At 40.7% G+C, this 25,289-nt stretch overlaps 1 protein-coding gene across 1 annotated transcript in view; it reads left to right on the top strand.

The window, feature by feature from the left end:
- The window catches only part of EIF2AK4 (eukaryotic translation initiation factor 2 alpha kinase 4), a 271,684-nt gene that overhangs the window by 191,996 nt on the left and 54,399 nt on the right, over positions 1-25,289 (top strand). The window contains exons 28-29 of the mRNA XM_033953235.1: positions 7,499-7,669; positions 21,577-21,711. Coding sequence (XP_033809126.1) covers positions 7,499-7,669; positions 21,577-21,711 — 306 coding nt within the window. The remainder of the gene's footprint in view (positions 1-7,498; positions 7,670-21,576; positions 21,712-25,289) is intronic.

Here is a 25,289-nt window from a genome sequence, read left to right as displayed (position 1 = left end):
CCCTGGACACAGCTGAAGTGTCCTCAGTTCTGAAGACCAGGCAAAGACTGTTTAGTATACTGGCTTTGTCCTATTTGAATTGTTTCTCTTTGGGAGAGGAAGCTGTTTGAACATTCGGACCAATGTAGCAAACGTTTGAAGAAAACTACTTACCTGAATTCAGGAATAATAAATATGTTTATGTTTTTTTTGAAGAAATAGATGATAATGACTTTGTGTTGTTTTTGATTCCATCTTGGAATCCGGTCCTGCAGGGTGGCTCCAGTCCGGGCCACACGTCTGGATGCTATTGGTGAGAGGTGCCATTGTGATAGATATACAGGACTGTTCTGCATTACAGTGGGCCACAATACCTAATTTATCTGTAATACAGGTATCCTTTTTCTAAGGCGCGCTAACCGTTTTAGCACACGCTAAATATTACACATACTAAATGCTAACACGTCCATTATATCCTATGGACGCGTTAGTGTTTAGCTCACGCTAATATTTAGTGCACGCAAAAACGGCTAGCACGCTTTAGTAAAAGGACCGCAATATTATATGTGAGATTTGTAAAATGCCAGATTTGAAAAAGAAACCACAGAGCACGTATTAATGCATCCTGGGCATTAGAGGTACGAGAGGCATTCAATAATTTACCTCAGTAGGACAGAAAAGAGTTTTCAAAAAATTGTTGTTTTATTTTTCAATATAGTCCCCTGATAGCTCCATACAATTCATACACTTTTCCTGCAATGACTTTAACCCCTTTGAAAATAATTCTTCTGTTTGACCTTCAAATCGGGACGTCTCGTCTTTATCGCTTGGCAACTGCTGTCCACGGTGAGATTTCTTCAAAATTCAGAACAGGAATTAATCCAAGGGAGCCAGGTCAGGATTGTAGGGTAAATGATTCAGTTGCTGAAATCCACATTCTCAGATGACAGCCTGTGATGGTCGTGACATGTGCGCCGTCGCATTGTCATGAAGAATCAGCAAACATGCTGTGAGTTATCCTTGTCTTTTCTCTTTGATTGACTCCCGCAAAGCGATCATTGTGTTGGTATAACTCTTCCTGGTTATGGTTGTCTTGTGTGGCATGAACTTCAGAAGCAAAAGTTTTTCACCAACCCAGAAGATAGTTGCTATGACTCTGCCTGCAGATTTTTTTGTCTTTAACATTTTTGGGGTAGAAGATGACTTGTGCTTCCATTGCATTAACTCCATTTTGGACTCAGGATCTCTGTGATAGACCCAAGTCTCATCTCCAGTCACCAAACAATTAAAACAAAATTCACTTGGTCTTTACAGAGCATCTCCAAGTTCTCCTGATAGCACTGGAGCCTTGTGGCCTGAATTGGCGTCAGCATTCTTGGAATCCATCTTGCATTAACCTTAGACATTCCCAACTTTTCATGAATTATTTTCCAAACTGTACCTGCCATGATGCCCATTTCTTCAGCTAGCTATTTGGGAAACCTTAATTTGACAAAATTAAATCCTCGACTTTCTTGCATATTTCTGTGGAAGTTACTTCCAGCCATCCAGTATGAGGGTCATCTTCAGTGGACTCTCTATCCCACTTAAAGTGCTTGCTCCATAACTTTGTAAGATGATGGGGCAGACTCACCATAAACTGCAGTCATGCGTTCATGGATCTCCTTTGGATTTTTCCCTTCTTTTGTGAGAAATTTTATCACTGAACAGTGATACAAATCTAGCAGTTTCTTTCTTGATTCACATGAGGACTCTTCTGACATCCTGTCTCTTAGAATATTAGACTCGCACTGAGCCGCAACTGTGTATGAGTAACCTTGAGACATGTCACACCATGTACAGAGTTGTTTCTATGCGCTTGCTACTTTCATACTCAGAATAATTATTGAATGCCCTTTGTACATGGTTTCTATAATAAAAACCTATGAGGAATGAGGGCCTGCTTATAGGCTTTTAAAAGAAACCTTTTAGGCTATTTATGCAGCAAGAATCATTGATGCTTAACCCGGTGTCTGAAATTTAACATTTTCAATGGAGGTACATAGCATCAGAGATGTAAAAATTGACTGAGCAGGATATATTCATGTAAATTTCTTGGATGGAAGCTTTTGTAATGGAAGGGGGATGTTGCAACTCTTTTCTTTACTCTCAATAGATGTAAATTGTGTATGAGGGTCATAGCCATTAATCCAGGTAAAAAAAAATATATCTGATTGATTCTTCTCCTCAATCCAGATTAGTAAAGTGCTTCTATACAAAATGGTTTTGATTATATACTGCTCTTCACAACATGTCTAATTTGAAGTGTATTACTCATATTTTATTTTCCATAAGCCACCTCCCCATCCACTTCAAGTTAACAAACAATATCCAGTCAGATTATCCCTAATAGTTGGTTACATTATAACACCCAACCTGACAGTTCAGAGCTCCTCCTCCCCCCTCAAAAAAGGTTACAATATAATACCATGTCTGACCTGACTGGCCCAGACCTCCCTTATAGTACAACTAGATATCAGTTAAATATATATAGTGAAATTAGTTGGATCTGTGCTGGGGCTGGCCAAAGTGAAAGGCATTGATTGATCTACTAGCAAATTGGGGCTAGGGGAGCAGGCGGAGACAACATCAGATCAGGGCACAAGAAGGAAGAGAAGAAGGCAGAAAATGACATGGTGGTTGTTACCCGGCAAACAGTAACAAAAAAAAGGTCACCGCAAGTACGGGGACAAAGCCATTCACTGCCCCGTGGAGTGGTGAATGGTCTCGTCTCCGCAGTTAAAGGAGTGAGCACGTGCAGTGAACGAGCGTGCAGTCCGGCAGCCCCCTCTCTCCAGCCGGCTGGCCGGCCATGCATCTCCCTCCCTCCCTTTCCCTTGCCTTCTCTTTGTGGCGATTTCTATAAGGCTATGCGTTGTATTGCAGCCGGAGCCTTGAAGTTGTGTCGCGTGTGGCTGTTGGAAAGTCTCCGACACAACTTCCTGTTTCCGGTTGCATCGGAGGAGACTTTTCCAGCAGCCACACGCAACGCGACTTCAAGGCTCCGGCTGCAATACAAGGCATAGCCTTATAGAAATCACCAAAAAGAGAAGGTAAGGGGAAGAGAGGGAGGGAGATACACGGCTGGCCAGTGGGAGGGAGCTGCTGGACTGTAAGAAGGGTGCTGGGGGTGGGGGAATGGAGAGGAGAAGATGCTGAAGCAGCCTGAAGGGAACTGGGGAAGAAAGAGGGGAGAAAACACTGGGAAATGGGGAAGAGAGAATGGGGAGAAGACGCTGTAAGGGAAAAAGACAGCGATGCCAGACTATGGGGGAGCAGAGGGAAGAAGATGGGTGCCAGACCAATTTGGGGGGGGTGAAGGGATAGGCACAGTAACACAGAAAATGGAAGGCGCAGAGAGAAGATAGACAGTGGATGGAAGGAATTGAATGAGAAGATGATGGAAGCAGAAACCAGACACCAAAGGAAGAAAAAAAAAATTTCTATTTATTTATTTATTTTGCTTTAGGATAAAGTAGTATATTAATTGTGTTTAAAAAAAATTATAAACAAAGCTCTGCCAGCTGAACATCTCTTTCTCTAGTTCAGCAGCCAGAACTTTTTTTTTTTTTTTAATTCTTTATTCAGTTTTAACTCTTGCAACAAGTGTACAATATTAAATCAGATAATTCGTACAAATCACTTGACATTCTAACAATTATTGTCAAATGCATATAAAAAAGACCCCTCCCCCACCCATCCCATTCATCAGCCAGAACTTTGATTTATAAAGAAGGAATAAGCTAAATATTGCCGTACTGAGACTTGTATGGATGCTATGGTGATGGGGCGGGGACAGTGGTCACGGGGACGAGGCGGTGAAAGTGACGGTGGTCGCGGGTATGGGGACAAATTTTTTCCCTGTGTCATTCTCTAGAACCAGGCCAATCGGGTTTTCAGGCTAGCCCTAATGAATATGAATGAGAGAGTTTTGCATATAATGGAAGTGACAAGCATGCAAATCTGCTCAATGCATATTCATTAGGGTTAGCCTGAAAACCCAATTGGCCTGGTGGTCCTCCAGGACAGGATTGGGAATCACTGCTCTAGAAGAAGGGAATACAGTTGAAATCAAGGCAGATTGGTACCTGGTAAGAAAGAGGAACAAGGCCCAGAAGGGAGGGACAAGCAGGCGACTACAGCATTTGATCGAGACTTGATTTTTTTCTAAAGATATTTTTAGAAGAGAAATATAATAAAATACTCAAGTTCAGGCTGGTTACAGGGTAAAACATCTCAGGTGGTCCAGGCCATCTGGTTACAATGTAATTTCTATCTGACAGTTTCTCTCCCCTTGATACAGTATAACTCCTGCCTCTCCTGGGACCTGAGAGGTGCATGCACAAATTTTCTGTACATATTTCTGGCCACACAATACAGGAACACAGCACATTTAAATTAACAATAATGAGGCTGTTAGTTGATTTCCCGCAATGCAGAGTACACTGAAGATTTTTAGGCAGGCATAATGCAAGAAATTGAATTTCCAAGTCAGAGAAGGCTTGAAAATTTAGCATCTTCAAAGATTTACTGCAATTTTTTCTTTGCGAGTATAACACTGCCTGTGACCTTTAAAAGGGGAGCTGAGTTTTCAGCGCACAATTTTGAACAGGAAAAAAAAATCAAATTCATGTTTTTTGTGCACATAACGCATACGATAAAATGTTCAAAAAAGATCAACCATTTGTGTGCAGGTTTTGTGGCCTGAGGTAGACTATAGTGGTAGAAATAAAAATAGAATTGATTTCAGCAGGCAGATACCCAGATTTGCTTTTTTTGCTGGTTATACATGTGATGGGAATCCCTGAAACAGGAAAATTTGCAGAAGGTGAAGAAAGCCAAGATAGTGGGAGAGAGCATGCAATCAGTTAAATCGAGGAGCTCCAGACATCATAACAGATTGCCCAGACAGTATATGTTTCCCTGATATCTCCTTCAGTGTTGATGGAAATACGTCAGAATCGGAGATAATTTGGGGTATTAGAGTTGGAGTTGTGTGTACCAGAAACTGAGGAGTCAGAGTTGAAGGATTTATCTACCAACTCCATAGCCCTGTGGGTTGGGCACAAGAGTAATTTTTTTTTTTTTCCTGTACAAAGTAATAAAATGTGACATCTATCCAGCAGCAGTTTAAGAGAGTGCACTGGAATTAGCAGTTACAGGGTATCTTGCATTTTCTTGGCAATGGATCATTCCATAATACAGCTTAAGTCAGTGTATCGCAAACTTTTTCTGCCATGGCACACTAAACTCAGGACTATATCTACAGGGCCTCTGAGCATGCGTGGATGTTGACCAGTGACATTACACGTGTGTGCGTGATGTCATCACGTTGGTGTCCATGCATGCTCAGAGGCCTTCCAGACTCAGTCCTGAGCTCAGGAGCCTTCCCAAACCCGGACAAACTGTCTGGTTTTGGAAATCTTTCCATCACATGGGGAGGGGGGGGGTGCAGAGAGGAGGAGAGGTGCTGGTACCTGTGTCGGCAGTGACAGGCTTCTATCTCGCCGCAGCACATAGTTTGTGATTTACTGGCTTAAGTAGTAGTAGCTTAAGTAACATGCAGAGCAGACTGTCTTTTTCTAGGCACTTTAACCAAGTATTACAAGTCTGACAAAAAGCTAGATTCACTAACCAAACCGATTGTATACCAATCTTGTGCTGGTCCTTGCAGGTCATTTAGAATTAAGTCCAGAATTGCATTTCCTCTAGTATTTTCCTTGACAAATTGTTCCAGAAAGCAATCGCCTACAGCATCTAAGAACTTGGTCTCTCTAATGTAGCCAGAGGTGCCTAGGTTCCAGTCTATTCCCAAATAGTTGAAGTCACCCATGATAACTGTGTTTCCTCCCTTGCAGTTGCGTTTAATCTCGTCTGTCATTTCTCTATCAATTTCTTCGGACTGCCCTGGGGGGTCGGTAGTAGATGCCGATCTTCGTTTCCAGGCCATTTGTTCATGGAATTTTGACCCATAGAGACTCTAACTTTTCCGTCAGTTGTGGCGTGTTCTCTCCAGCAGATTCAATTTCCTCTTTTATGTATATGGCAAGGCCCCCACCTTTTTGAGCCACTCTGTCTCTGCAGTATAGTTTGTATCCCGGTAGCACAGTGTCCCAGACGTTTTCCTCAGTCCACCATGTTTCCGTGATGCCTATGATGTCAATGTTATCTTTTTGTGCCATGGCTTCTAATTCACCAATCTTATTTCTAAGGCTCCTTGCGTTCATGTACATACACTTGAGTTTGCGGCTTGTTCCTTTCTTGCATTTCCTTCCCTCTTGTGTCCTTTACGATCCTGTAATCCTGTGCCTGTAATCCGGTGAGTCTTTCCCTCTATCTTCTTACACGGTATCCACTGGGTATACCGGTTCCCGAACCATCGACTCTCTCTCTCTGTTGACTGTCGGCTTTCCCTTTCTTCCTAGTTTAAAAACATGTCCACTTCTCTCTTGATGTTGCTTGCAAGTAGCCTCGTTCCGTCTCTGCTGAGGTAGAGGCCATGGATGGCTGTCTAGCGTTCCGTGCGGTGGGTGGGGGGGGCATATCAATAATCGTCCCCATTTGCATGTAGGCCTTTAGTGTCAGCCTGCATACAATCAGGCACGGATCGGACACAGAATCGGGGGTTAGTGAATCTAGCCCAAAGTGTGCCTAGTAGTACAGTTTCCAGAGCACCAGGTACAATGGGCAGGGGTTAAAATGGGTTACTGGTAATACAAACATGAGTGCAGTAGATTGCAAAAAAATAGGAGATAACAGAAATTCACAACACAAACTGCAGTAAATGATTTATTCCAATACTGTCTCCTAAAATACATTGAGACCCAAATTCAATATATGGCATCCTAAGTTAAGCACGCAAATCAGTGCGAACAGTTGATTTGTGCATGCAATTGTTTAACAAGCCAATCTCTCCTGATAATTGGTAATTAACACCTAATAGTTGAAAATAATTGGCACTAATTAGAAGTTACACGCACATCTTTGTGCACGTCACTTCTAGTGCATGAATCTCAAAAGCGGGTATAGCCAGGGGAGGAGAATGGATGGATCATGAGTGTTCTAGAAATTAGACGCATTGTTATAGATACACCCGATCCAAGCACAACTTAGGTACAGGTATTTATGCCTGGTTTTCCTTGACATAAGCGGGTACATCTAAATGTTATGTCGCATACAGCTGCTAAGCGTGATTCTATATATAGTGAGTGCTTTCATAGAATTGTGCTAAGTGCCATTCTGATTGGGGCTGATTTTTTTTGGCACCATATATAGAATTTGGCCTTGTAAGATAGCCCAGCTGATGAGATTTCAGATCCCCAAAAAAGTTTGTAGTAAAATGGGGACCCCTTATTAGGATATGGATATATGATTAGAACTTAAACTCTGATAACCAGTATTATACATGGGAGTGTACTTATGTGGTATGCTTTTTTATTGTGTTAATGAGATACTTCTTTGTTTCTGTTTAAATTCTCAGCTGGCTCGTCTGTATCGACTCTTGGAGCAGAAAGGAGATATTCAGGATCTCAGCCCAATGTTAAACTCACTTATCAGGCAGAAAATTGGTGTCTCCCAGCTGATAAAACATGGCATGAAGGAGCTGGAGGAAATTCTGAGCCTTTTAAAGAGAATGGGTGTGAAACTGCAGGTTTGTAAAGTTTACCTTCCAAATGCTAGAAGCTTGCCATGCTCTTATGCTGTTATGTTTATTTAACCATAACAGCATAACTTTGTCCAGTATTACTTCTGAACATGTATTACTGAGAGTGTGGAGGTGCATTTTCGATATGACATCTAAGGACTTTGTACCTTTTGAGAAAAATGTCCAAAAATCAAGTGGAGAAAATGTCCATTTTCAAACCCACAAAATATCTTTTTTTTCTGAAAACGGCCCAGCTAGATATCTTGTCCAGCTACATGTCTCTTTTTTTGCCATTATTGAAAAGAAAAAAAATCCAAATAAAAAGGTCCAAAACAATCCATTTGCATGTAGGAGGGGCCAGCATTTTTAATGGACTAACCACATAGACATGCCAGCAGAGCAGTGGGGCACCCTAGGGGGAAGTGCTGTGAACTTCACATTAAGGGTGCTAGATACACATCTCGCCATAACCCCCATACATTATATGGTGAGCCCTCCCAAACCCCCTCAAAACCTAGTGTACATACCTCTGTACCACCCCAATAACCCTTATGTCTGCAGGTGTCACACATATTTATTCATTTATTTATTTAATTTTTAGCTTGTCCATCCCAAAGGAGCTCAGAATAGGTTACAAATCAGATAAGCATTTTCCCTATCTGTCCCGGTGGGCTCACAATCTATCTAATGTACCTGGGGCAGTGGAAGATTAAGTGACTTGTCCTGGGTCACAAGGAGCAGTGTGGAGTTTGAACTTACAACCTTAGGGTGCTGAGGCTGTAGCTCTAACCATTATGCCATGCTCTGCTCACAGTGGGTTTTTGGTGGGCTCACACATTCTGCTAGTGTACTAGTTAGGGTGGCCTGGGTCCCCTTCTCTGTAATCCATTGCACTGCCCACCAAGCTACTTCAGAGACCTGGTTGCAGCTCTATTAGGACTATCTGCACCTGTCATAGAGACAGGTATATACTGTTTTATGCAGATATTTGGAGGTGGGAGGGGGGTCAGTGACCACTGGGGGAGTTGGGGGGATATTTTAATCCGTCCAGTGGTCATTTGGTCAGTTTAGGGTACCTTTTTGGGCCTTAATTGTTTTAAAAACCGGTCTAGCCCAAAACATCCAAATTGTGCCCTGAACATTTTGTAAAATGTTTGATTATCACTGTAGAACGTCCAAGTGCTAATCCTGCCCAAAACACGCCTCTAACACTGGAGACAAAACGATCACAAAGATGTCAAAAAGTCTTTTTTGAAAATGAGCCCCTTAGTGTACAAATATCAAGTTAAAACCAAAATCCTGCATCTTCTGAATATGTAAATTAATGAATAGCAGATATATTAGAGTCCACCAAATTGGCATTTACAAAAAATGCATTTTAGAACAGGGCTTAGCTATGACGGCAGTTATCAAATTGTCTCCACTCCAACTGACAGAAGATTTTACATCAAACCCTCAGAAACTGTTGTTGATAAAAACTTACGGTACATAAAGGCAGTGGCGTACCTAGGGTATGTGGCACCCGGGGCCCATCATTTTTTGACACCCCCCCCCCCCCCATGTAAAAATTTTTTTTTTTTTTTTTTGCAATAACCATGAAATGGAATAAATGGTCAGAATAGAAACAGGCAGTGAAAATTTTCTTTTATTGAACCTCATTTATGTAACCATTATTCCAAACATAACATAACATAAATTATGTCTGAATTGTCATGACATCAGAAGTACATATGGAGTAGTTGCAGGTGATGCTTGGGACAGTTCTGATTATGTTAGTTTGGTTTTATGTGTTTTTTGAATAGAAGGGTTTTTATTTCTTTTTTTAAGGTTTTGTAGTTTGTGGTCGAGGTCAATAGGTTGTAGAGTTGGGGGTCAAGTGTTGCAGCTCGAATGGCTAGGAGGTTGTCGAACAGTTTTTTTCTTTTGACGTTTTTGGTTGGAGGGTGTGTGAATGGTGCGTGAGTTCTCCTATGTCTGTTTGAAGTGGATTGAATTATTTAGCTGAAGAAATTAGTTACCCCCCCATTCCACACACATTAATTCTCTTCCATTTTTGTTCCCATTATAAAAAAACACTGATAAGTTCCCAGGAAAAAAATACATTAAAATAAGAAGTGAAAACAAAGGCCCCTACAGATGAGAACATAACATAAGAATAGCCTAACTGGGTCACACCAATGGTCCATCATGCCCAGTAGCCCATTCTCATGGTAGCCAATAGTGCTGCCCGATTCAGAGAAAAATATTTCATTCGATTCGATTCACCCTGTTGAATCGATTTTTCGATTAGATTCACTGTTAATGACACTGCTTTTTAAGTTTAAACAAAGTATAACAATAAATTTCACAACAACAATAAATTTCACAAAGTACTTAAAAAAAAAAAATCACATTTTTCCATTAAAGCAGTTCTGGAGACATTTGCTTGAACAGTCTTTTTTCCCAGTCCATAAGCAAGCAATATGAAAAAGATTTCCTTAATTATCTACTCAAACATTTTTGCTATTTACTTTCATTGTACCTAGACTACCTCTTCCTCTCAACACACTGACATGCTACCACCACCACCAACACTAGGAACACCTCACCGAGTATGCCAGCAATGCTTATAAACTTTATAAAACACATTATTATATTTTCTTATAAAGCATATATTTTAACTGAACTCAGCCTTGCCATTCACAAAAATAGAAAAGTTCCCATTTCAAGCTGTCTCATGTACACTTTTCAAATCTAACATATTGTAATCACAAAACAGAAAATAAAATTATTTTTTTCTACCTTTTGTTCTCTGATCAATATTCAAATCTTGTTGGTCCCAGGCTCTTGTTGTCTTGCTTGCCAGGGTCTCCTTTCTCCGTGCTAACCATCCGTCTGCCATCTCTGTTCTCCCCTTCCGTTTCCCTTCCCTCTCCCGGAGATCTGGCATCTTTCCTTTTTTTTGTCTCCATCCACAGATTCACCTTTTCTCAACTCCCCACCACCCCAGGATCCACCATCTCTCCCTTTCTGTTCCCAACTATCCTCCTATCCAGTATCTCTATCCCCCCTCCACACCATCTCCTGTTTCCAAGTTCTCTCCCTTTCTGTTCTTTCCCTCCCTAAATCCCATTATGCACCATCTCTCTCCCACTCCTCTGTTTTTAGACCCATTATTTCTAACCCCCAAAGTCTGGCATATGCACGTATCTTTGAACCCCCCCTTCCCTCTCTCCCTCTGTGTACTTTTACACCAGGACCCCCCTCCCCCGAAGGTCTGTCCCCCCTCCGAAGGGCTACACCCCACCCCTGAAGACCTGCACCCCCCCGAAGGACTTTACCTCCCACCCGAAGGTCTGTCCCCCTCTGAAGGCCTAAACCCCACCCCTGAAGGCCTGCACCCTCCCCGAAGGATTGTACCCCCCACCCGAAGGTCTGTCCCCCCCTGAAGGCCTGCACCCACCCCGAAGGCCTGCACCCACCCCGAATGCCTGCACCCACCCCGAAGGCCTGCACCCACCCCGAAGGCCTGCACCCCCGAAGGCCTGTCCCCCCCCTTGAAGGCCTGACCCCCCCTTGAAGGCCTGCCTGCTTGCCCCCCCTTGAAGGCCTATCCCCCCTTAAAGGTCTGCCTGTCCCACCCCCTTGTAGGCCTGTCCCCCCTTAAAGGTCTGCCTGTCCCACCCCCTTGTAGGCCTGTCCCCCCTTAAAGGTCTGCCTGTCCCACCCCCTTGTAGGCCTGTCCCCCCCTTGAAGGCCTGATCCCCCCTTGAAGGCCTGCCTGCTTGTCCCCCCTTGAAGGCCTGTCCCCCCCCTTGAAGGTTGGCACCCCCCCAAAGGCCTGCACCCCCTTGAAGGCCTGTCCCACCCCCTTGTAGGCCTGTCCCCCCCTTGAAGGCCTGCCTGCTTGTCCCCCCTTGAAGGCCTGTCCCCCCCCCTTGAAGGCCTGCACCCCCCCTTGAAGGTTGGCACCCCCCCAAAGGCCTGTCCCCCCTTGAAGGCCTGTCCCCCCCCTTGTAGGCCTGCACCCCCTTGTAGGCCTGTCCCCCCCCTTGTAGGCCTGCACCCCCTTGTAGGCCTGTCCCCCCCTTGAAGGCCTGCCTGCTTGTCCCCCCTTGAAGGCCTGTCCCCCCCCCCCTTGAAGGCCTGCACCCCCCCTTGAAGGTTGGCACCCCCCCAAAGGCCTGTCCCCCCTTGAAGGCCTGTCCCCCCCCCTTGTCGGCCTGCACCCCCTTGTAGGCCTGTCCCCCCCCTTGTAGGCCTGTCCCCCCCCTTGAAGGCCTGCCTGCCTGTCCCCCCCTTGAAGGCCTGCACCCCCTTGAAGGTCTGCACCCCCCCCCCGAAGACCTGCACCCCCCCTTGAAGGCCTGCCTGCCTGCCTGTCACCCCCCTCCCCCTTGAAAGTCTGCCTGCCCGCCCGCCCGCCCCACCCTGAAGGCCTGATGCCCCGACCCACCCCGAAGGACCATTCGCCCCCCTGGCCTCCCCGCACTACCTATGAAGCAGCCGCAGCCGCAGCAGGATCGCGACGTCAGCTATCTTTGCGCTGCTTAGGAGCTGCTTCCTGCGCCGCGGTCCCGCCCCCTCCTCTGACGTCAGAGGAGGACGGGACCGTGGCGCAGGAAGCAGCGCCCAAGCAGCTGAGGGATTGCTGACGTCGCGATCCTGCTGCGGGCTGCTTCATAGGTGTGCTGGAAGGTCAGTGGGGCGAGCGGTCCTTCGGGCGTGGGGGGGGGACTGAGCGGCAAGGCCGGGAACACCCCCTCAGGGCTGGTACCCGGGGCGGCCCGCCCCCCCGCCCCCCCTAGGTACGCCACTGCATAAAGGAACTGGCTATATGATCCTCATTGGTACTGATTTTTTTTATCAATATTCAATTGTTACTCTTTCGAGATTCATAAACATATAGATTAGTACTTATCTTCATTTGATAATTTAAAGAAACTTGGCTTGGCAAGAAAAAAACCTAACAAAAATTCATGTTTCACCATAGAATGGCTGTATTAAGGAAATTTCTCCCGCTAATGCCATTCTTGCACTGTTGCCTAAAAACTATCAAATATTGAAAATCTTATTAAATATTTTAGTTTTTATCATTATAGAAACAATTATCATCACACTAATGTCTAATATACCAATAGTACAAGACTCAAATCAGCCAAAGATGATGACTGTATTCTGTAAGTTTTTAAAGCTGATCATTTGATCCTGGTCAGATGGATCACAGAATCCTGGTCAGATTAACATCAGCCATTCAACCTCCAAATTCAGATTCTGCAGCATAACAGTCCTCAAATAATAAATCCAGTAATCTTCTGTGAGTGGGGACAGTTTGGTGAATATTTATATTAGAGCTGAACAATTAATGTATTAACACATTAATATGTTAACTGTTTATTGACCTTAAAAAAATTAACAGGATTAACGCAGTCTGGCCCACCTTCCTTTCAGTCGTGACATTCTTCATCTGACTGATATCACTTCTGGTGTACTCTACCAGAAGTGAAGTCAGGCAGAAGACAATGTTGGGGGAAGATTAGCTTACAGTCATAGAGCTGCCTCTGCCATTGCTGCTGCTGTCACTGTACCCACTCTGGAGGGCTGTCTTGCTGCCACTGCCCCCCTCAGAGAGCCACCCATGCTGCCGCCCTCCCATAAGATCTCCCTTGCTGCTGCCTGACCAAAGCCTCCACCTATGGCCCCTGCTGTGGTCCACTGTATCCCTCCCTCACACCCACCTTTCATAGCCTGTTGGTAGTGCTAGCAATTAAAGCAGAGCACTGCCAGCAGGCTAACCAGTTTCAGTCTCTCGCAGTCTCTTCAATTCCTGCTGCATCAAACAGGAAGTTACATCAGCTGTTCCGGTGTAGTAGGGACTGGGAGAGACTGGAGCCGGCTAGTCTGCCAACAGTGCTGTGCTTTAATCGCTAGCACCGATGGCAGGCAATGGAAGGTTAGAGTGAGGGAGGTAAGGAGAAGAGAGAGACCCAACCACAGGGGGAGAGGAAGAAAGGTCTTTTTTTTTTTTTTTAATTCTTTATTCATTTTCATATTTTACATGAAGTGTACAAAATATTGAATTACAACTAATGAATACACAATATCACTTTTATATCTATTACATAATATTCTAAACATATTTTTATCCCCTCCCCCACCCCCCACCCTTCAAGTACTTTCCAATCACCTTATACATATTTTATACCATATTATAACATGTTATGTAAAATTTTTTCATTACCCCTCCTCCATGTGTGCCATAAAGAAGACAACTAAAAGAAGAAAAGAAGAAGAGAAATCCTACTATTCATTCACTACAATATTTTGTCAATGGCCCCCATATTTTTATAAATTTAGGATATGTCCCTCTTTGTATTGCTATTGCTCTTTCCATTTTGAATATATGACAAATTGTATTCCACCAAAATGTATAATTAAGGTTACTATGATTCTTCCAGTTATTGGTTATATGCTGAATGGCAACCCCTGTCATGACTAATAAAAGCTTGTTATTTTCTGGTGAAATTTGACTTTTTTTTTCTCATCATCATTCCAAATAACACTGTATCATATGATATTGCTACATGATTTTCCATCAATTTATTAATTTGTGGCCAAATTGCATTCCAAAAACTTTTAATGTAGGGACAATGATACAGTAAATGATCCAATGTCCCAGGTTCCAGATTACAGTGCCAGCATTTATTGGACTTAGAACTATCTAATTTTTGCAAACGTGTAGGGGTCCAAAAAGCTCTATGTAATAAAAAGAACCAAGTTTGTCTCATAGATGCTGACACTGTACATCTCATTCTCCAAGACCAAATTAGTGGCCATTGAGATGCAGTAATTTGATGCTTAATCTCAATGCTCCAAATGTCTCTTAGACCATTTTTTGGTTTTTTATTCAAATATCCAGATATTAATTTATACCACAATGCGGCTTGATGCCCTAGGAAGTCTGCTTGGAAACATAAGAACTCTAAACTATATTGATTATTCAATGTTTTCCACTCAGGGAACCCAACCTGAATGGCCTGCTTCAATTGCAACCATTTAAAACTTTGTGTTTTACTAAGACCAAATCTATGTTGCAATTGTGAAAATTCCAGCAGTTTACTTTCTGAAATAACATCATTTAGAGACCGAATGCCTGCAATAATCCAGTTCTTCCAAAGGATTTGAGCTCCGCCAATTTTGATCTTGGAGTTTATCCATAAAGACTGATTAGTTGACTTGTTTATTGGGATAAGTGTTAATTTACTAATAAACCTCAACGTTTTCCAAGTATCCATTAGTATCTTATTTTCTCTGTATCTTCTAGGCATGTTGATACTTGGAAGATGAACTAAATTTAGGGGAAACATAAGGCGCCATTCCAAATACAACCAATCCGGTGCATTATCTATAAGTTCTGGGAGGATCCAATAAAATACCCTGACGTAAAATATAGGCTTGATGGTACCTATAAAAATTTGGAAAATTTACCCCTCCCTCCTTAATTGATTTTTGCAAAGTTACTAAAGCTATTCTAGGTATTTTACCAAGCCAAAGAAATTTCGTTAAAATGCTATTAAGCTTTTTATAAAAGGACCCCTGAAAATAAATAGGTATCATACTCATTTGGTAACAAACTACAGGCAACATCATCATTTTAATAGTTTGAACTCTCCCCCACCAAGAAATATGTAAAGGGTTCCATTGCTCACACAACTCCGTAACTCTTTTTAATACAAATTTTTCATTTTCTTTTACAGTATCTTCAATTGTATTTTTAACTTGAATACCAAGATATTTAAATCCTTCTTCCTTCCATATGAACGGAAAATCATCAAATAGTCCTTTTACACAATGAACATTTAAAGGTATAATTTCCGACTTACTCCAGTTAATTTTATAACCTGAAAATTTACCAAACATATCAATTAATTCTAATAGACAAGATAAGGTAGACTCTGGATTTCTCAAATAAAGTAAAATATCATCCGCATATGCCGAAATTTTATATTCCATATCAGAATATGGAATACCCTGTATCCCCCTTGCTTGCTGTATTGCTAACAATAAGGGTTCTAATACAACATCAAATAACAAAGGAGATAAAGGACAACCTTGTCTAACTCCCCTTTGCAATTTAAAACCTTCAGATAACCTATTATTAATATTTAATCTTGCAATCGGGAAGCTATACAATGTTTTTACCATTTGTATAAATCCAGAACCTATACCAAACCATTCTAAAGCTTGATACATAAAATTCCATTCTACCCTATCAAACGCTTTTTCTGCATCCAATGAAACTGTAAAAGCCGGTTCATCCATTTTTTTGGATAAATTTAACATATGAAACAATAATCTAGAGTTATTAGAGGAATGCCTTTTAGCAACAAAACCAGTCTGATGCGTGTCTATAATATGTGGGAGAGCTTTGGCTAATCTCAAAGCCAAAATTTTCGCCAAAAGTTTATTATCCACATTTATTAAAGATATAGGCCTGTAGTTCGAAACCAAAGTAGGATCTTTATTTGGCTTAGGCAAAACAATTACTACTGATTCAGCCATAGTACCTTTAATATCACCTTTTATAAGTTGTGTCTGATATAAATTTAGTAAATATGGGGAAAGGACATTTTGAAATGTTTTATAAAATTCTACTGTATAACCATCACCACCTGGAGCGGATCCAACTCTAAGAGATCTCAATGCTGTTTCTAATTCTTTTAATGATATAGGTTCATCTAAACTCCGTTTTATATGATCAGGAACCATAGGTCCATTAATTAAATCTAAAAAATTTGTACCATCTTTTTGCCTCTCCAAATAAGGCTCGGAAGAATACAGTCCTTATAAAATTTTAGAAATTGTTTTAAAATTATATCCGTTTGATTTGTTATTATACCATTATCATCTTTTATCCCATTAATATTAGTTCTTCTTTTTTTTGCTTTAAGATAATTCGCTAATAATCTTCCCGCCTTATTAGAATTTCCATAATACATTGTCTGCTTGGAAAACAAATCTCTTCTTATCATTTTTGAAGCTAATTCATTATATTTACCTTTTGCTTTCAAAAGAGCTTGCAATACCTCATGTTCCCATTTACTTACCAATTTAGTTTCTAATATTTTAATTTATTTTTCTAACTTTATATACTGCATTTTAATCTGTTTCCTAACAAAAGCCGAATAAGATATAATATGACCTCTCATGGTCGCTTTAAATGCGTCCCATACATTTTCAATAGATGTATCCTCCACTAAATTTATTTGGAAGAAATCATTAATTTGTGTTTTAAAATTTTCCAAAAATTTGTCATCCACAAGCAATGCATTATCAAATCTCCAAAGAGGTATTCTATTCTCTAATTGTTCTAATTGTAATTCTATCCATACTCCCGCATGATCCGAAATAATAATATGATCTATGGAAGCCTTAATCACTTGTTGCACCTTATGTGATGAAATAAAAATATAATCTATTCTTGAAAATGATTTATGAACCTGTGAACAAAATGAAAATTCCTGATCATTAAAATGAAGAATACGCCATATATCCTTCAAATCACATGATTGAGCCAAATTATCTAAACCTAAAGATTTTATACTTTTACCTGGTTTTTTATCCAACAATGGATCCATTACAGCATTAAAATCTCCAGCCACCACTAAATTAGAAGCAGCCAGTGGTAACAACATATTCTGCAACTTTTTAAAAAATTCTGATTGATTCGAATTAGGGGCATATATATTGAACAACGTCAGGGTATTATTTCCCATACTTATATCAATATGTAACCATCTTCCATGTGGATCTGAATTTACTACCTTAAAGTTGGCCATACACTTTTTATTTATAAGAACTGCTACCCCTGCTTTTTTACCTACTGCTGGAGCAAAAAAACATTCCTTCTCCCACCCACCCATTAGTTTCTGTGATTCCTTTATATTCAGATGAGTCTCCTGCAAACAATAAACATCCGCATTTTGCTTTTTTAAAAATGCTAATACCTTTTTCCTTTTGATTACATGATTCAGGCCATTAACATTAATAGAAAATATCTTAAAAGACATAATATATTTTAAACTTCTCATCATAATCTTCTTCCTTCCTTCTTTCATATTTAAGATCTAAAGAACTTCTCTCAATGACACACATTTTTATCCCTAAAATACCCACTCCCTTATTAATCTTTTCCTTAATCATTCTAGTAATACCTTTAAAGCCCATATTTTCCCCCCTCCCCCCCAATATAATGACTGCTTAAGGACACACATTGGAACAGCAACCCCAACTTCCCCCTCCCCCCCCAGGCAACCAATATTTATTAATAACCCCTTTATCATTTCATAAGACAATCTCACCAACCCTCCACAATGTATCTTAGTATATCTCTCTTCTAATCATAAAATCTTTTTTTTTAACCATTTTAAAATAATTACTTTCTCTATCTGTTATTTAACCTTTAATCACATAACCATATTTAACTCCTAACATTCCATTAATGCATCTTTATCTTCTCACCAATCTTTAAATTCATATTTTACTTCATACAATAAAATTCTATCATAAACATATATTTAATAAAGTATTATCATTTTTCCTATATCTCATACACTCTAATCCAACAACCCCTATCATCCTTTTAATACCTAAAAATAAATATCCATATCTTCATATACTTCTTTAAAAATTGTTTACAATTTTATAATTTTTATCTTCTATTTATATCTAAACATTTTTATTTCATTCTGAAAAATAATTTTTTCATTTTATAATTAATTTTTTTTATATATACATTTCCTTTTTTCCAATTAAAATCCAATCCTTTTAAAACTATAAAATTACAAAATCAAACTTTACATTTAATCTTTTAGTCATCTTCAATTACCAATAAATTCATATTATGTATCTTTCTTGTATATTATTCATTTTCCTTTCCTTTACTTGCATCTAAATGTCAATATATCTTTTCTGTCTATAATTAGTCCATTCTACATTCTTCTTTTTGTTGTCCTTTCATTCATTACTTTTCATTTACTGACTTATTAAATTAACTGAACTTTCATATTTATTTCTTATCTATATCCATCTTCTCTTAAGTCTCTTGACTGCCAATTGTCATTTTATTTAATATCCTTTTAATCTATCCATTCTGCTTTCTTCTTTTCCCATTTGTATTATTATCTTGTCCATTCTTCACTTTTCTCCTTTTGTTAATTATTCAAGTTCTTTATTCCTTTCTGTTCACTCTTTACTCCAGCCATCCATCTCTCAATCTTCTAAAGTTCAGTCTCTTGAGTTTCCAGTCCATCCTTCTTGCTTTTACTTCTTTATATTCTTTTATTGTCTTTTTCCCTTGTCCATTTTATTTCCTGTTCTTTATTTCATATTCTTCTTTTTTCAACACTCCAAAGTCTCATAGTTTTTTACATTAAATTTTTTTTTCTCAATATCCATCAAACCAGTCTTAATATTTTCTTTTCATTTCAACATCCTAAAATGACATAGGTTCTGATTTTGAAAGAAAGGTCTTTAGCTTTTCCGGATCTTCAAAATACAAAGATTTATCCCCACAAGATACCCTCATTTTTGCTGGGTAATACAACCCATATTTATATCCTTTTTCCTTTAATTGAGGTCTCAATTCAAGGAATTTCTTCCTATTGTTTGCTGTATTTTTAGCAAAATCAGGCAAAAACCATATTTTGGATCCTTTATAATTTAAATTTTTATCTTTCTTGGCAGCATTTAAAATTTCTATTGCTTGCTGGTATCTTAACATCTTGAATATTAATGGTCTTGGCCTCCCTTGATTTTCCATATTTTTTATTGGAATCCTGTGCGCCCTTTCTATTTCCAAAGGCTGTTTGAAATCCAACTGCAGTATTTTAGGAATTAGATTTTCTAAAAACTGTATGGCATTTTTCCCTTCCAAATTTTCCTGCATTCCAAAAAGTTTTATATTCTTTCTTCTTCCTCGGTTTTCATAATCTTCCAGGTGATTTTTCAATTGAATCAGTTCCAAACTGTCATTTTTACATCTTTTTCCTTCACATTCTAAACCCTCCATTTTAGCTTCTAACTCTGTTGTTCTTTTATTAGTTATTTCCATTTGTCTGTGGATATTCAGTATTTCTTCCTTCATTTCAGCCATATTACTCACATTCTCTTTCAGCATTTGTTTAATTTGCCTCAGTTCCTCCATAACTTCAACTTTGCTTAACTCCTCCGACTCTTCAGCAGGAAGCGGAACCTTACTCGGGGTAATTTGATCCTGCTTCTGCCTTTTCGCCGACCCACCAGTTTCATTTTTATTTTGTTGGGTGCTAGCCATGCTCCCACTCTTCTTTTTGATATTTTTCGCCGAAATCGGCTTGAAGGGGAAAACTTTTTTTTTTTAACAACCGTTGCCTAGTTAAGAGGAGCGCCGCGATCACACGTCCATTTTGTGTGCGCGCTAAGCCACGCCCCCAAGGAAGAAAGGTCTTATTTTCGGGGAAACACGGTAATAATAATAATCACTTATATAGTGCTGAAAGGCATATGCAGTGCTGTACATTTTGACATTTATAGATGGTCCCTTCTCGTAAGAGCTTACAATTTAACTTGGACAAACAATACAATATAAGGTTGGGGATGCAGAACCCAAGGTGAGAGGAGTTAGGAGTCAAAAGCACTCTCAAAGAGATGGGCTTTTAACTGGGCCTTGAACACCTAGGACGGTGTGGGAGGGGGGGTTTCAGCATTTTCCTTGCAGTGCTTTGAATATCCAAGTGTAATTTTGGCAACCACTAGAAAACTATAGAAGATGAAAAAGTGAGGTCAAATGGAAACAACTGTCGGGGCATACTAGAGACACTGCATTAAAATGATAAGTAAAAAGAATTTATGCTGTCTACTAGTATTTTTTTCTGGACAAGTGATATAGAAGTAAATAGACAAACTACACCACTTAAGGAGGCAACGAGATGAACTGAAGCCAGATATACAGTTGTTGGAATCATTGATATCGATGACTTTGAAAGCCCTATTGCCATCCTGATATTGAATCCGAATAATGAGGATTTCAGTCGTTGCGGTAATTTTGGCAACCTCAAGCACAGCCCATACTTTGTATAGCACAATTAGTATAGCAGTTTGAATAGCCAGTTACGCTTATTTTTTGATGTTTCCATCTGAACATCCAGCAGAGAAGGGTACTGCCAAGGAGGATGTAGAGGAGACAACAGCGAGCCCAGAGTTGGGGCCAGGCACAGCTACAGCGCAGAATATACTAGGAACAGGTCCTATAGTATGTTTCGGCCATAAGAGTTTTTTTTACAACTTACAGAGGAGGAGGTATTCTAGAGATACAATCCTCTTCAATAAGGCCAACATCTTTGGTTCACTTTTTAACATTTCACAGAAGTCAATCTGAGGGGGAAGGTCACCATAGCCCTGGCCTTCCTTGAAGCAGCAAAAAAAACATAAAACGGCCCAGGACAAACTTAGCTTCTTCAGGGGGCAGAACTCACTCTTTTCTTATTTATATAAGTCTTCCAAGTAGACCTCTAGCTGAATATATTTAGATTTCCCCATCCTTTATTGATTAAAGATCTTCTGTGCATATGCGGTTGTATTTTCAAAAATTTGATAAAGTTTAAAAAAAAAACAAAAAACCTATAACTTGAAAAAACTAAAATAAAATACTGACCTTCTTGAAAGTATGTGCAATTACATGATGGCATATACTTTGCCAGTAAGCATGTTCAGAGCCGGAGATTGAGTGGAGTGTAGAATTTGAAACTATGTGCATAGATTATAAAATACACTAATTTATGCACATACTTGAATATTCTAGGCACAGATACCATCTTAAGAGCACTTTCATTTCACATGCACTTCCAAAAGATTGTGTGAGAGACACATAATGACATAGTTATATTGTTTTGCAGGTAATTGTCAATCTGGGCTTGGTCTACAAGGTGCAGCAGCACAGTGGTATTATCTTTCAATTTGTAGCATTCATCAGACGCCGGCAAAGGATTGTGCCAGAGATACTTGCAGCTGGTGGCAGATATGATCACCTGGTAAGTGCAGTGCAGTGCTTTACAATATTACTCAAACGTAGCTATTTAGCATTTCCCAGAAGGGTATAAAAGTCAAATTAAAACAGAAGATATAATAGAAACGTTAAATAGAGGGCAATTTTCAAAAACATTACTGTGAGTAAAACTATGTTTAACATGCAGAAATTGGATTTTTTTTTTTAATTGCCCTTTCTGATATTCAGGTAAAGCTATAATTTGTTTGTGGGCCTAGTGGTAGGGATTAACTGCAGTGGAAACCCTCTTTCCCTTGTAAATCTGCCATCTCTCCCTTCCTCTTCCCCCTGTCAAGTCTTGCATCTCTCTAGCCCCCTCCCCCTATCATCCTCCATTTTTCTAGCCTCCTCCACCCCTTTGAAGTCCTTGTCTTGCCCCTTTCCCACTCTCTCAGTGGTCCTCCATTTGTCTAGACCCCTCCTCTTCAGTCCTCTGTCCCTTTAGCTCCCTTCTCCCTCCACCCCAGTGTCCTCTATATGTGGAGTGAGTGCCTAGCAGGGCAGTGAAGAAAACAACAGCTGGCCCCCTCCAAGGCCTTTCCTCTGCCACTTCCTGTCCATGGGAAGTTATATCAGAGGAGGCAGGATGTGGGTCGATAGAGCTGGGGGGGGGGGCAGAGAAAGATGCTGGATCTGAGTGTGTGGGGGTATAGATGTCAATGCTGAATCTGAGAGGAGGGCGGTGTAGATGTCAAACCTCAGGGCCGACTGTGGAGCTCTGCCAGGCCAGTTTGGGGGAGTCCCCCAGTGGCCCAATATGTTCCCCTGTCTCTGAGACCCCCCCAACCTGAAAATGTGTATCTTCTGTAGAGGGCTCAGGGCAGCAACAGTGATTTCACGTAGGCTGTCTGCTGCCTACCCTGGAGCCTGCTTTCTGATGCATCCTGCCCTTGAAGAAATAGGAAGTTATGTCTTAAGGAGCCATGACACAGTAGAGAGACTTCAGGGTCAGCGGCAGATACTTATGTTTGTTTATATATTTGCTATATTACTATGCTTCAGGGAGATCATAGTGGTATATACGATCAAATAATAAAATGAAAGAAAAATACTAAAAAGAATTCCAGAACATAATAGAAAAGACCTAGACACTCATACTCAAGGTAAAGAACCAAATTCTCCAAATTTCTTTTGACTATTCCTTTAAGAATTCACTATGTAAATCACTACCACTGCCCTGAGCTCTCTGTAGAAAAACTCTGTTTTAAAGTAGGAGTGGGGGGTGTCACATGAAGTGACATCAACAATTTTTGCTTATCTGGGACTCTTATTTAATTACTTTGTACCCGTGAGGATATAATTTTATTTTGGTGCTGACTGTTCTCGGGGTGGGGGGGGGGGAAGGAGGGACAGGGTGGAGGATGTGGATTCTATTATCTCCAGGGCTATAAGAGTCCAGGCTTCCGGATAAGTATTGGTTTGTGAATCATTAGGATTCTTTTGCTTTTCAGACTATGGTTAACTTTGAGAGGGATTTGTATGCTGCAGAGTTATTGAGGGGAGGGGGGAGGTTAAGTTGGGATTTCTTTTCTCAGATGGCCACCATGGTCTTAGTAATATTGGTATGGATCCAGATTTGCTTGTTTATTCTATTCCTGTTGCTATGTCACTGTGTAGTTTGACTAATGACAGACCTTGTACTTTTGCACCTAGAGTTTCACTGACACTGCTTAACTGGGGGTTCGGTGTTTGTTATCAGGGGGGTGGAGAATGGGGGAGATTTTGGGATATTTGTGATTTGTACAATGCTCTATTGTTTCCCTGTTTGTTGGTCTGTAAAACTTTCTTTAAATTTTAAATAAAAACATTGCATCTAAAATAAGGAGGGCGGAGGGTATGGGGACATACCTCCCCTGCTATTCCTGCTTAAGTCTAGCCCCTCCAGGCCTGCATTGGGAAGGGGAGAGGAGATACTGGATGAAGAGAGCAGAGGAGAGACATGAACCAGAAAAGGAGGACGTGAAGGAAAGAAATGCTGGATCTGAGGGAGTGAAGGGAAGAAAGAGAGAGACTGTACTGGGGTGGCTGGGGAGGGGCAGAGAATGAGGAGAGATACTGGACTAGTGGAAGGAGGAAGAAAAGATGCCAGACCACAGGGGGAGGGGAGTCAAGGTGCACGATGGAGAAATGCTGACCCTGTAGTGGGAAGTGCAGGAGGAAAAGAGAGTGGAGAAGCTGGACAGTGGGAATGGACAAGAACATAAGAGAGAGAACATAGAAATATGATGGCAGATAAAGGCCAAATGGCCCATCCAGTCTGCCCATCCTCAGTAACCATTACCTCTTTCTCTCTCCGAGAGATCCCACGTGTCTATCCCAGGCCCTTTAAAATTCAGACACAGTCTCTGTCTCCATCACCTCTTCTGGGAGACTGTTCCATGCAACTACCACCCTTTCTGTAAAAAAGTATTTCCTCAAATTACTCCAGAGCCTATCATCTCTAAACTTCATCCTATGCCCTCTTATTGCAGAGTTTCCTTTCAAATGAAAGAGACATGACTCATGCACATTTACATTACGTAGGTATTTAAACGTCTCTGTAATATCTCCCCTCTCCTGCCTTTCCTCCAAAGTATACAGATGGAGATCTTTAAATCTGTCCCCATACGCCTTATGATAAAGATCACGCACCATTTTAGTAGCCTTCCTCTGGACCGACTCCATCCTTTTTATATCTTTTTGAAGGTGCGGACTCCAGAATTGTACACAATATTCTAAATGAGGTCTCACCACAGTCTTATACAGGGGCATCAATACCTCCTTTTTCCTACTAGCCATACTTCTCCCTATGCAACCTAGCATCCTTCTAGCTTTCGCCGTCACCTTTTCAACCTGTTTGGCCACCTTAAGATCATCACATACAATCACACCCAAGTCCCGCTCTTCTGTCGCATGCATACGCTGTTTACTCCCTAATCTGTACCGTTCTATCTGGTTTTTGCATGATCTTGCATTTCTTAGCATTAAATTTTATCTGCCAAATTTCAGACCATTCTTCAAGCTTCGCCAGGTTTTTCTTCATGTTATTCACCCCATCCGGCATGTGTACTCTATTGCAAATTTTGGTATCATCTGCAAAGAGGCAAATCTTACCCGACAATCCTTCAGCAATATCGTTTATAAAAATGTTAAAAAGAACAGGCCCAAGAACAGAACTTTGAGGCACACCACTGGTAACATCCCTTTCCTCAAAGTGATCTCCATTGATCACTACCCTCTGTCACTTTCCACTCAACCAGTTCTTGACCCAGCCTGTCACTTTGGGACATAATCCCAAGGACACTCAGTTTATTTATTAGACATCTGTGTGGAACACTGTCAAAGGCTTTGCTAAAATCTAAATACACCTCATCTAGCACATATCCTCTATCCAATTCTCTGGTCACCCAGTCAAAGAAATTTATCAGATTTGTCTGACAAGACCTATAGTGAATTCATGTTGCCTCCAGTCCTGTAAACCACAGGATCCAGAAACTTGACCATTCTCTGTTTTAAAAATTGTTTTCATTAATTTGCTTACAGCAGAAGTCAGACTTACCGGCCTGTAATTACCTACTTCTTCCT

The sequence above is a fragment of the Geotrypetes seraphini genome, chromosome 7 (assembly GCF_902459505.1).
Source record: "Geotrypetes seraphini chromosome 7, aGeoSer1.1, whole genome shotgun sequence".
In the NCBI taxonomy this organism is placed as follows: Eukaryota; Metazoa; Chordata; class Amphibia; order Gymnophiona; family Dermophiidae; genus Geotrypetes; species Geotrypetes seraphini.
Note: the sequence above shows the minus strand (reverse complement) of the source record. Positions and strands in the feature narration are given on the sequence as shown.